The 13,469-nt window shown below is 37.0% G+C and overlaps 1 protein-coding gene across 4 annotated transcripts in view; it reads right to left on the reverse strand.

Moving 5' to 3' along the window:
- The window catches only part of BMP5 (bone morphogenetic protein 5), a 56,615-nt gene extending 47,542 nt beyond the window's left edge, over positions 1 to 9,073 (reverse strand). The window contains exons 1-2 of one of the 4 annotated variants that reach the window (XM_079297690.1): positions 8,658 to 9,073; positions 7,858 to 8,225 (exon numbers count right to left, since the gene is read on the reverse strand). In XM_079297690.1, coding sequence (XP_079153816.1) covers positions 7,858 to 8,225; positions 8,658 to 8,665 — 376 coding nt within the window. In that variant the 5' untranslated portion in view covers positions 8,666 to 9,073. Of the gene's footprint in view, positions 1 to 7,857 lie in introns of all 4 variants that reach the window. The other 3 variants (XM_079297689.1, XM_079297691.1, XM_079297688.1) reach the window with 3 other exon arrangements.
- Between the last annotated feature and the right edge of the window lie 4,396 nt (positions 9,074 to 13,469).

A 13,469-nucleotide genomic window follows, 5' to 3' on the forward strand; every position in this document is an offset into this window, starting at 1 on the left:
CATTGAAGCTGGAAAAGACCTCAAGGTTCTCATAGAGGCTGAATAAGTAACATTGTTAAGCCAGATAAAGATAAACCTTACAGAACTTTCAGTTGTTCAAATTTCTTCCTCATCCTGATTCTCCTTGAAAAATAATTACATGGAATTTTGCTTCTGCAAAGTCACTGATTTTTAGCTACAGATGCATATCATGAACCAACACTAGCTGTCCTGATTAGTTTTCTAGTTTCGGACTCATTAACAGTTTTTGCCTCAGTTTGCCTTGAATTACAGTGGGGAAAAAAGTAGAATCACATTTTTGTGAGATACCACATGTGCCTCATATACCACATCTGTATTAAGTGATATAGCAGTGGTTAATAAATACAGGTTCTTGATCTATTGCACCAGAATAATTGCTCAAAAAGAGCTGGGAACTAAACACATCTCTTGGAGCATCTCTCATAACTGGGAAATTTCTGAGTGGAGAGCTGAGATATAAAATCATTCCTTTTCCACTTATATTACAGTCATGTTTTGTGTAGAAACAAATTAATAATTTGGTATAAAACACAAACCAGCTCTTGCTTGGTGTACCCCACCCACAAACTTAAATAATGGAGTTGTCAGGGTTGACAAGTTCTGCCCACTGTAGCATTTCTGTGTTTTATAGGAAATTTTAACCAGGGGTGTTATTTTAAGAGATGAGCAAACGGGGAAACCCCATGGCCTAGCCAATAAATATGAACTTTAGGTGCAATGGAGCACTCATAAATATGACTGAGAACAAGGGGGTTCATTGTTTCTGCTGACCCCTCTTAGCTGCTGCTCTGATCTCAGCCTCTGTGTGCGTCATGGCAGCCCTCATCCCTTAACCTGCGGTTTGTAAAAGCAGCTTCTAAGTTATTTACGGCTGCAAACGCTCATTGCCTGTCTGTGCCCTGCACACATACCGAAGGGTGGGGGGAGCTGCCTGTTGCTGTGCAAGGATGAGAAGCTCTGCCCAGGGAGCCGAGGGGAGGCTGAGGCGGCTGCTCTGCCTCAAGGCATTCCCAAGGAAAGGGCTCCCTGTGTCTTCGAGGCTTGCTCAGGGAAAAACCCACACCTGAGCTAATCCTGCCTTTCATTTGTACGTATCTATCTTTATCTTGCTCTTTGCTCTTTCCCCATCTGCATTCACCTTCTCCCTGCCATGACAAACTTCCACTATTTTAGTTCTGCTGACGTGGGAAACGCCCTCGGTGCTGGGCCGTCAGCTCCAGGCGAGGCCCAGAGGAGCAGATTGTCTTCCAGCAGTTTCTGCGGAGGCTGTTCCTGTGCTGTGAGCCTTTCCCGTGCCCAGCAGCTCTGTATCCAGCCCTGCACACTGCCTGGTGCCTGCCGAGGGGAGAGATGTCCTCCTCCTAAAGCCCAGCCTGGGCTTTGCTGTTTTCGCCCTTGCCTGCTCTCATTCCTTCCCTCTCCATCTCCCGCCTGGTCTCACCATTCTCAGCCTTTAATCCTTTCTACAGCCAAATGCCACTGACATACAACTAAAGTTCAGTGACCCTGCCTGGGCAGCAGGGGTTAGACACAAGGGAAAGGACAAGGAGGAGAGGATGGGGAAAAGTGTGGGAAATAATTATAAAGTCTGGTAGCAGCCAGTGCTCTCCTGAAGCCCTGGGGAGCCTTTCTTTAGCTGGAGGCTGCAATTGGCACTTCATAAACTGTTCATTCTCAGCTATGTGGAAACACCAGGCAACACCTAGAATGATCAGACTGCAATCAATCAATTTTTTTTTCCCCAAATTCTATTAGTTTGTGGGCCTATGAAAGCAAGCTGAAAGGAACTGCCATGGCTAAAAAGAAAAGAAAAAGGAACTGCCCCTGTCATAATTACCCCCATCACTCAGGCAGTAAGTAGGCAGGTAGCCACAGTAAAATTCTTTGCATAATTTAACATTCAGAGAAAATAATAGCAGGAGCAATAAGTGTGGGAGATGACATAGATGCCAAAGTTGTCCAGCTAGTTAAGAAAACAACCCAGAGTTTAGGGAGAGAACCGAGAAGCTCTCCATCCATGGCAGGATTCCTCCCCTAATATTCTCCACACAGAGATGTCTCCACAAGCCTGCCTCTTTCTCTTTCATGGTTAGCCAGAGTCACTGCCAGATTGTGTTTTCCTGGGAAAATATGCACTGTACAATACATACAATCCTCAAAACCCCACCCAAAGTCTGTGTTTAGTCTGGAAAGGAACACTTTCTAAAGAAGAAGCGGAACTGGGTCAGCCGTTCTTCCCAATGGGAAAAATATTAATAATAATATATATTTTTATATATCCATACATATATATAGCTTTTCACCATGCACGTCTAACCATCTGCTAAATCAGTTTCTCTTCAGTTATCTGCAAATTCTTTCAAACCTGTCGGCAAGGAGAGGCAGACAGTTTTATATCCCAGTTAATGGAGAGCTTGACATTTTTTTGGCTGCGTAGATACAATAATTTACTTGGATTTAAAGTGTTAACTTTGGCAAAAAAATTAATTGACAGTTATAAAAACATTATTTTGTTAGATGATATTTATGGATCACACAAACCTATTTTGAGGTAGAGTTATACAGTTCTTAAGATTCATGTAACTTGAGAGATTTCAAAGGAAATATAAAATATTCCAATATAAAACAACAAATGTAGTGTAATTCAAAAAAGGGGTTATGGAGAATATTTCTAGCTAAAAATTAAAAGCAGTCTCTGAAAACTGCTCTGTTATTGCACAAAAAACTGGTTAAAACTAATTAATTGTATTGGATGAGGATTTTTAGCTCATGTCATCCTGAGAGTAAAGTCCTTTCATTCTAGAAACAAATAAAATTATTTTCAAAGAGTTGTCTTAATATTTAATTTGATCATAGAAAATTATTTCATAATTCATAGCTATGTATAATGCCTGACTGTACTAGGTCACAAGAAATTAATTCTATTCACTGACTGGGTGACAAAACTTTAATAAAGGGGAAAAAAGTCAGGATTTCAAGATGCCAAGTGATGTTTGCTTCGGATGAAAATTAAGTGAGACCTGCTTGATCCAATTTGTTCTAAATGATATATAAAAGTGGAAAAACGACACCTTATTGACTTGAATTTGCCATTGAATAAAAGCTTCACAAATGTTTTCTCATTTTTTCTCAGTATTGATCCAAGTCCACAAGCAAAGACACGGGTTCTATCGGTTATTTAACGGGTTTTATCTCTGCAATAGCTTCCCTGTGTTCAAGGCAAGATAATAGTGCTCTTTCCATCGCTTCAGCTAAGGCTGTGTCAATATTTTCATTAGAAGCCTGCATTTATACACTAAAACTGTACCACAGCCAAAGAAATTCACGTACGGTTAAAATTAAGACAGCAACATCTGAAATCCTGTGGAAAAGAAAGAAAGTGTGCTCATTCCTAAGCTTTAGGAGAGAAGTTAATGATCCTGAGGCCTTTTTGCCTGTATCCTTCAAACCCCTTCCTCAGCTCCTGGCATTTTATGGCTTAGCACTCCATATTCCTCGCTGATGATATGTTAGCTGTGAGTGGAAGGTTGTAGAAACTGAATTAGTTTAATTTAAGAAACGAGCTACTATGTGTGCTCAGGGTCTGATTGCAGTAAGGAATCCTTTCTTTCTCGTGTGTAACAAAAATATATTTGTACAGGTATTTAGTGTGGATTGATGTACTATGGGTTTCTCAAAGTAGCTGTAAAATTTGTTCTATGCCATGTTAGCATTCTCCAATGAACACAATGGGCTAAAATCATTTGAATTTATGTGTTTGCTTAATGATTCAGGTTTTAAAGAAGAATATATTCTGTAAAACAGTGTTCAAAGCTGGGACAGAGAAGCTGGAGAAATATGAACAGTCCTCTGTGCCTCAGACAAAATTTCCATTGATTTCAGTGTGTGGTTTAGGAACCGAACACAGCGCGTGCGGTTTCAAAATTATTCTAAGATTGTGGAATCATTCACTTTGTGAAGAATAAAAAATGTCTTTCTGGAGTGTACTAGTTACTTTAAAAAATCTCAGTAATTATTGTATCCCTCTTAGCATATTTACGTCAGGGTCACAAATTTTATTGTGATCTTCACATTCAAGTTTTTGAAATTTATTTTATATGCTAAAAAATAAAACATACCAGAAAACCACAAGAACAGATATATATCTCCCATTTTGTGGAAGGTTCATATCAAGTAACAGGAAAATATGAAGAAAGCAAACAGACTTGCTTAGCAAATGAAACAGTCTGTTAGGAGAAAAATTAACAGATGTGTTGCAAAGAAAAAGAAAATACAGACCATTTGAATGTCATGAGAAAGAACACCTAAGTATAGCAGATTTAATGATCACTTTGATGATAATGGAAAAATCAGTATTTGAAATGTTTAAATGGAGTTTACAAAACTCCAAAATTGCTGCTGTTTTTCCAAGTCTCATCCACGTAGATCTATTTTATTCAATCCCTTTCTTTTTGTAAGAGGTGAGGAGTGGGAAAACTAACATTTATCTTTTAAAAGTCCTTCCCTAACTAAATTTTGAGTGAGCAAAAAGTGAGGTGGACTGCATAAGTATTATTTGCCTGTTCTCTGGGGGACAGGGTATCCTATATATGTCATTTTGGGAGACCAGCCAAAAAGAAGGTGCCAGAACTCTAAAGAATCAGGGCTTTGCAATAATATAATAAAATATTATAATAGGATAGAAAAACACCCAGTCAGGAAAACAAAGTTCTGAATTTGAAGGTGATATAATCAGATCTTTGAAAACCCCAGTGTGTTTAGTGGAGGATTTATTCTTTGACTGCTGGACCAAACCCAGTTAACTCCTCTGTTACACTCATCAATATTTATGGCAAGTTGCCAACACACACAGTCTTATACAAAACACAGGACAAGACATAGTCTCTGTCTTGTAGCTTTCAAGAAAGAAAGAGATGGAAATTCTGATATAAATTCCAGTAGAAAGAGCAGGTGTTTACAATTTTAACTTCAGGAGAAATAAATGCATTCTTATTTTTCTCCCTGGTTGCTTGACAGAATTATGATTGCAGTTCCCTTGATAATTATTTTCTAAATTTGTTTTTCAAAGTGAGGTATTTGCAGCTCCAGCAGGTTGGGGTTTTAATCAAAGTTGGCACATAAGTTTAAATTTATATTCTTTAATATATAATTATTTGCATTTGTCTATTTTTTCTTTACTTTTTAATCTTATTCAGTCTTTTCAATTCTTATGCTTAATAGTTTCTATCCAACATCTCAGCTACATATTTCTTTTTTCAATATATACCTCTTAAATTGTTATAACTGTACAACTATACACAAAAGTTTCAATTTAAAATATCATGATGATTAATAGAGTTTTACAATTACACATTATATAATTAATGGTGTGCGAGCATGAGCATGGTCAATACTATTTTCAGAGCAGATTTATTTGATGCAAGTTGACTGGGGCTTCAATTTTAAATCCATTTGAGTTATTACTGTGCTGCATCAGCATTTATTGATTTTAAGGTACAGCATTAGCATTCACTTATCACTGCATATTTTTCCCCATTCTCCATTAAAAGAGCTTGCCCTCATCTGTCACAATCTCATACTGCATAAATCATATAAAATGGTTACTTATTTCCATGATTTATTTCATTTTTATGTTAATTAAACTGAAACATAGGATTGTTTAATAAAAATGTTGAAGCTAATCTATATTGGTCATCAATATTCTTTACACATTTTACACTGTGGAATGTGTGATATACAACAATATCCAACTTATATGGAAGGGTATTTAAAGGGAATTAGGATTTTAACTAACTTAGAGCTGAGACACATTTAAATTTTATAGATGCCAAATTAAACCTGATATTTACACAGTATTTAGTAATAAGTTAATGCTGTCTATTAATATTAATCACTAGTAAAATACAGCATCTGTGGCCCTGTATTCAGTTTTGATGCATAAGATAAGCTTTAGCTTCTCGGAATTACTTTCTTAAGGCATCACTGGCATCCCAAGAAAATAAGATAAATATTAGAAAATTCCTCCCCAAGGTAAGACACTCAGTGGAAACTTGAGTTCTTCCAGAGAAGGTGTTTGTCTGGGAAAGCACAGTAGGATCAGCCTAGGACATATCTGACACTGAAACTTCAAAGACTTGTACTCATTCACTGCAAGAAGTCCTATTGCAATCAAAGACATTTCTGAAATCAAAGGTTAGATCTCCTGTAAATAGTCCTCAGCGACACTGATGGAATGGTCCCTGATATATTTACACAGGGTGCTTCTCAGGACACACAAGGAACGTTTTTGCAGGATTGATGCCTTGTTTCATTGTAAGCATTTCTGATTTTTCTGTCTAACTTTCCTATTTTAAATTCAGCTGACTCCAGGTGCTCTGGGCAAATCAAGGCACGCAGTGTTAATTTAAAAGCAATACATGAGCAATATGTAACTGTTTCTTAATGATAACGAACACATATTCAAAAAACAGATTCTTTCTTAACCTGCTATTTCCAGAGCAAAAACAACAAGTAAATGTATTTAGAGGTGTGGACATCTGTTATTCTTAAGGAAAAAAGATCTCAGACTTGAACACCTCCTTGTCAGCCAAATAATTAATGAAAAGTGATTTTTATTATTATAGCACATAAACTCTAGAGTGTTACTTTCCTAGAATTTTAGTATTTGTAGTATTAATATTTACTAAAAACCAGGTAGACATAAAAAGTACAGAATGTGTGTGATAAAATGAAGGTATTCTGGAAAATGTGCCGCTGCTAAAAATTTTACCCTACAGAAAGTTTTACCCTAGAAAACAAGAGTTCATCAGAATTTGTACCAGCTTATTGTGAAACTTCAAGTTTTCAATTAAATCTTTTGCTATTCAGGTCCAATGAGAAGAGGCTTTTAAAGCCAAATATATCAGTCCTGCAGCAATTTCAAATACTTATAAAAATACTAAATGAATTTCATTAATTATTTGCAGCTTTCTAAATGAGATTTAAGTTGCATTTTAGTGAAGAAATCTGTAACTGCTTTTTTTCCTACAATGTAACTGGCAAACATGTTTATTACACTCAGAAGCCAATATAATTTATTTTTATCAGGTTTTGTATCTGAATTTATATAATTTTCAAAAGCATTCTTTGCTTGCATGTTTCTGGTGTTTAATACTCTACTTGTCATTTAATTTATTTATGACAGAGAAAATAAGAACCATTGTAGATTCTGAGCAGCATAGCAGTATAATAAAACACAGCCTGTTGTTATTAAATAGAAATAACAAAGGAACAGCAACAGATTATTTAAAATCCAGCCATCCAACTGAAAAGATAATAAAACTCTGACTCTGAACAACAGAAAAAAAACAGTAGTAAATAACCTGAGAAATTTTTTTTTATGGTTTAACTTTTCCCTTTTCATACCTTTCTAGGCTTTAAAATATTAACAACTGACATTTGTTCATGTGTAAGCTTTAAGGAAAACACTGAGGGAAATAACTGAGCAACAGGCATAAGTGTTTGATTTTTAGTGATTTAAAAAAAAAAAAAAAAAGGAGTTAGTTGGCCTAAGGCTAGAATTTTCATTACATCAATGAAAGAAAGAAAACAGAAGCCAGCAGAGGGAAGTTATAGAAACTGACTTTATATAAACAGTGAGAAAAATCTTTTTCCGTGGCCACCTACAATGTAGCTACTTTACCATCCGCATGATTTTTCTTTCAGCAGTGGCACAGCAGCCCGGGCCCAATCCTGCTGTTTCAGAGCAGGTTACAGTTCAGCCCAGGGGTTTGCCCTTCACACGATCACGCTAGCAGTTTGTCAGAGAGAGCAAAAGCAAAAAGCATTTCCACGTACCTAAATTGACAAAGCTCATGACCATGTCAGCATCGTTCAGAAAGTTGGTGTCGTGCAGGCTGGCTAAGGGAGGGTTCTGTGTGCTCAGGGGGGTCATGCGAGATAATTGTATTCTCCGCGAATATCCATTGGGAGAGGCAGGGTATCCTTTCCGAATCCCTCTGCTCTCCCCTGCCATCGATCCCTTCAGTGAATAATCCAGCTCCTCAGAATCCTCTTCATTTGTCATGGCATTATACAGGTCCAGCATGAAGAGGGGTGCAGAAGAAGCCTGCTTTCCTGGTGAAAATGGTCTGGGTCTGTGAGGTAAACCCAGGATAGAGAGAATCTCTCTCTGAATCTCCCTTCTCTCATGGTTCCGCAGCCTCCTGTAAATAAAACTTGAATGGACATGATTGTCTCCTAAACCTCCCTGTGCGTGACCCACCAGAACCCAGCAATTCCAGAGCAAGCCCACGAAAGCTTTGAGCGCAGTTAGGTTCATCTTTGAAAAGAAAAAGAACAAGGAAAAAAAAAAAAAAAGCAACAACTTTTCTCCTACTTGTTCTGAGTTCCTATGAGGTCTGCTTTCCCAGTAGTTGAAAAACAAAATTTACCTATTCTTCATGTCAATGTCATCTCTAAACGTAACATCGTAACATCTTTGATGATTCCTCTCCCCCCACCCTGTTTAAATATTATGGAATGTGTCAGGTTGCAGTTATTTCTAAGAAAGCTGAAATTCAGACTTCCAATTTTCCACTGTTGTTATCGTTTTTTCTGCATTTATGGAGCAGAAGACCAGTATTTTGTCAGCTGACCTAGGCATTCCTATATAAACCTTAGATAACCAGGTCTTTGGTGGGGAGCTGTATTAGCAAGAGATGTTCTTCTGACACTTTGTAGTTCCCAGAGTTATCTTCCCTCGTTATTCTGAGTTCTTCGTACACCTTGCGCTCTTCCCAAGATAAAATCCTGAGTCACAGATTTGTCTTGATCTGTACCTTGGTGGTGTAACACATATCTGTCCAGCAGCCTGGAGATAACTTTAACATCTTTTGAAGCTTGAGTGTAAAGTAATTCTAAAGCATGTACTAATCAAATTAATGTGTTGCAATGAATTTACTTGCAAAAAATAACCTTCTGTAAATCCATTCAACCCTTTTCAGCTTCTGAACTGTTATTTCCAACTGTAGCAGGCACAAATATAACAGCTCTCTTCAAGAGAGATCTAAAGACTAATGTAAGCACAACCCTGCTGGGAAAGAAGAGGCTTCTCATTGTAATTTGAAACGGGTATAGCAAAAAAGTCCTTAACCCTTCTCTTGCCAGATAGAGCTTTAAACCTCTCCCCCTGGCACTCCAATTTACAGTAATATACCTAATTTTGGCTATTGGCTGTTTTCTTCATAACAGCTTGCACAATCAATTTTAACTTTAACAATTTTAAGATATATAGATGGCGTAATATGGAAGCTCTTGTGAGTCTCCTTATGAGTCTCTGGTTTAGTAAACCTGAGTAGGAAACTCTTATAACAGATTAAAACAGCTTCTCACTAATTCAAGAAAAGTTTATGTTTTAGGCAAATTTAGCAAACAAAGGTGACCTTTCTGAAAATCTCCATTGGAAATTTTGTCGGTGAGGCTTGATTCACTCTTTTCTGAAAATGTTGGGAATGCAATCTGAATGAAAACAAATTCATTCAGCAAGCAAGATTTCAAATTGTGCACAGTCAATGCTGTAATTATGGTTATAGTCACAACTTTCATAAACTGTAATTTGCAATGATAATTTATTCAAAATGCATTTTTACTCATAAAGTGCTATACTACTTTTCCCAGTAAATATGAAAAGCTAAGATTTAATCCCATAGCCTGTTATTAACTGAAGAAGGAAACAGTTTAACTGAATAAATAAGAATATTAAATAGATTTTAAAGCTGCTGCCCATGAAGTTAAGGTTCAGTGTAGAATTTTTTGACAGCCAGTAACTAGTGTTTTTCTCTCACTAAAACAAAATCACCGTGTTAAATTTCATACTGCTCAGATTATTGGTGGTCATTTTCCTCGCTGCTAAAATTTGTCTTTAGCCTTGAGGAGACTTTGATGAAGGGTAGACAAAAAAGGGGTTTTGTCAATATGAAATTGGGGAAAAAAACTAGGTATATAAAATCCATCCCTTTGGGTTTTCCTGTACATGACACCTACTCAGCAAATCACACAGTCCTTGAGTAAACTTGGGAGTGTGACAGCAAGTAGAGTCACACCCTAAGAAGCCAGGAACAATTTGTCTAGTATATTAAGCACAAACAAGTTTTACAGTCTAGTCCAGCTATCACCTTAAATACAGCTGATTCTCTCTCATAAATCAGCACATGTAATGAACAATGCTTCTCCCAAGAAAGGATTTATCTCATGCTAGACCTACTGAATTGGCCCTAAAATTCGGAAGACATTTAGCAAAAATCTTGATCTTCTTAGCAGAAAAGCAATCATAATCAGAATGCATTTTCTTTTTTTGCTAAGGTATTCCTTCAAAATCTATTTGTTAAAAGGAAATCATTATTTCCTGGTTTTTCTTCTTTTCACTTGTTCAGCTCAGTTGGTTGCAATGATATGTGAGACTTTACCATGCATATGTCTTTTCTGATTTTGGCCATCACATATCCTGAAACAAGTTTTCTTCTTTTCCAGTAATATATTTCCTTTTTCCCCTAAGCATTAATAAAAGCCAGTGGATTGATTGCTCAGAGGATTTAAGTCCTCAGCCCATCAGTATGTCCAGCAATTGAAATTTCCTATACTATATCACTAGGGTGTCTGAAGTTCCACATTAGTTAATTTCTTTTCATTAAAAAAGCCAAAAATGCCTTTAAATTCAAGGATTTTTTATGTAGCAAATATCTTTCCAGACAGAAACGAAACAACAGCACATCTAAACTAGTAATCATATGTTTGATGAAAAGAGCTCCTGTTATTTTTTGATAGAGCCACAACCAGACAAGTAACATAAAGACAAAGCATTTATTTTACAATAGCTTGCACTACACTGAGGCACCAAATGTCCTAGACAAGAACACAAAAAAAAAAAAAAAAAAAGTTTATAAATATGAACACAATGTCCTTTTGCATAAGCCTGTATTCCATAAACACTCATTCTTAGCATGGATATTTCATACAGGGCAGACACAGCTCCAAAACTGAAAGTCTTTGCTAATGAAGGGAAAGATGTCTGTAATTGTTGATAGACCCCATTTTGCATTTTCAATATGAAACAATGAACTTCTGAAGACAAAATATCGAGTACAATTTCAGCATGTCAAGATACACAGATAGACTTCTTTCTTCTCCAGATGATGATAAACTTGGTAGCAACATAAGAAATCATTTGAGCAGTCCTTACTCAGCCCTTAAAAAATATAAGGAAGACCAAAGTGCCTCCTGAAGTGATGTCCCCTTAGGGACAGGTCTCTGACAGAGGAGCACACAGGCAGAGGTGCACCTGGAGAGCAGGGACTCAGAGGTGGGAAAGCAGCAGAGCAGAGTGCAGGCACCCTGGCAGTGTGAGATAGGAAGCAGCTGCATGAATTGCTTAAACAATGTGGCATGTATGCACATGATGAGTGAATTCAGAGCTCCTTACGTTTGTACTAATCTAAACAATGTTAGGGAAAATAGCATAAGGGAAGTAATGAAACCTGGGAATCCTGATCTTGCCAATCTTGCATTCCAATGGATCACCATTCACTCTAATGGTGAAAAAAACTACAGCTGCCCAGCAGACCACTGTATTCATTGAAGGTGGAAGTGGTTTGTGGGCAGTGCCCACTACTCTAAGTATGCAAAAATCAGTGGATGGCTGCTCAGTGCAGAATCCCTTTGGTTCTCAGTGCCACATCAACAGAGGGTGATTCCACACAGCAGTGGTTCTCTGCAGCTGTTTGGTGAATTAGGCTGAAATGCAGACCCTCTTTAGGACATTTGCAGTCTAAATCTGAAACCTATGCATTTACACAGAATGATTCTGATGACTGTTTCCCTCCTTAATGATCAGCTAAATTTGACATTCAGATCAATATTATGCATAAATAGATGATCCAGCATTAAAAATAATTAAATCTGTTCTTGTCACCTCCCTGCAAGGCTATTGCTGCAAAAGGTACATGGAGAAAGACTCCTACAAAAAGGTTTCATGAGAGCTGGAGAAGAATTAATTGCTAAAACTACGGATTCCCCAGCTGAAAGAAAGCGAATAGTCTGGACATCTCCTGGGGGAGAAACGTGACACTGGCAGTCTAAAATTTGGCAAACCTGTCACCCTACCTGTATCCGAGTCAGATTCACAGTGGTATGGGCATAAGGGGTACATTTCAGACTTTGGGCATAAGCATGCATACATATAAATGTTCCAAATGTTCAATCAAAAAGACTTGTGTAGTAACTTTCACTCTGTTTTTTATTTTATTGAGTTGGATGTATTCTTACCCTGCTGACATACAAATGAAGCACAAATATATTTTTCTGCATCACTGAAAGACGTCTTCTAATGCAAAGATAATTCCTTTTGTAATGGACACAGTATGAAAACTGGTAAAATTAACTGCAGAAATTGGCTGCCGAGACATAAATTAAGTATGATGTTTGTAAACCCCTTTTATTCAGAGTATTATTTATTTATTGAAAGAGTACTTCCATTTTATGCTACAGCAAGAGGAATCAATTGCAAAATAACACTTACTATGTGGCAGTGTTTAATACTTAGATTATAGTGTTATTTATTCAGTTACCAACCAGTTTCCTGTAGCAAGACCTTTTCATCCAGGTATTCAAAAGAACAGGCAAAATCACAAATCAGCCTAGGAGGTAAGTCATCAAGCATTTTATAGATGGCATTTAATAGAACACTGTTTAAAATTTACAGAAAGGGCTCCAGTTTTAAGTACAGTAATTTGTGAAGTTTGTTCTATTCACAGTACATACACGATGTTGTAAAACTATCAGCACAGAATACTTTGCAGCATTTAAATGATATTTTTCTTTAACATTAAGAAAATTGAGAAAAATAATTTTACAGTCTGCCTGAGGCCTTTTTTGAAACTTATTGTATTCAACGACTGGGAAATAAAAAACTTTGTTTCACACATGCACTTCAGAAACAAGAACAACAAAATATACAATTAATAATATAATTCAACATCACAGTGCTATCATTTGCATAATTAAGAAACCCAAAGAGCTCCCAGAAATTCCCTTTGGTTTACAATAAGCCCCTAATTATCTTAAAGGAGAAAAAAAAAAAAAAAAAAAGGAGCTGCACTGAAGCAAATACAAAACACTTGGACAAAAGAAACATTTGTAAGCAGTAGAGCACTTTTAAAGAAGATTATTCTTGGCTTAGCTTGTAGAAGGGTTTTATTGTGCCCCAGCTGCAGACTGGTACCTGCTGCTCTCCTTGTTCTCTGGCTGCAGCACAGCCACAAGCAACTTGTGCTGTTCCCAGGCTGGTTGAAGTGCTTTTCCAGGGAACTATCCTGCCTCTTGCTGGAGTTAATTTTATTTTCAACTACAGGTTGATACAGAAATTAATTTCTAAACTGATGCCTTCTCGGTAGCTGCACAGCACTATTGTTCAT

This window comes from Erithacus rubecula (genome assembly GCF_903797595.1).
Source record: "Erithacus rubecula genome assembly, chromosome: 2".
Classification (NCBI taxonomy): domain Eukaryota; kingdom Metazoa; phylum Chordata; class Aves; order Passeriformes; family Muscicapidae; genus Erithacus; species Erithacus rubecula.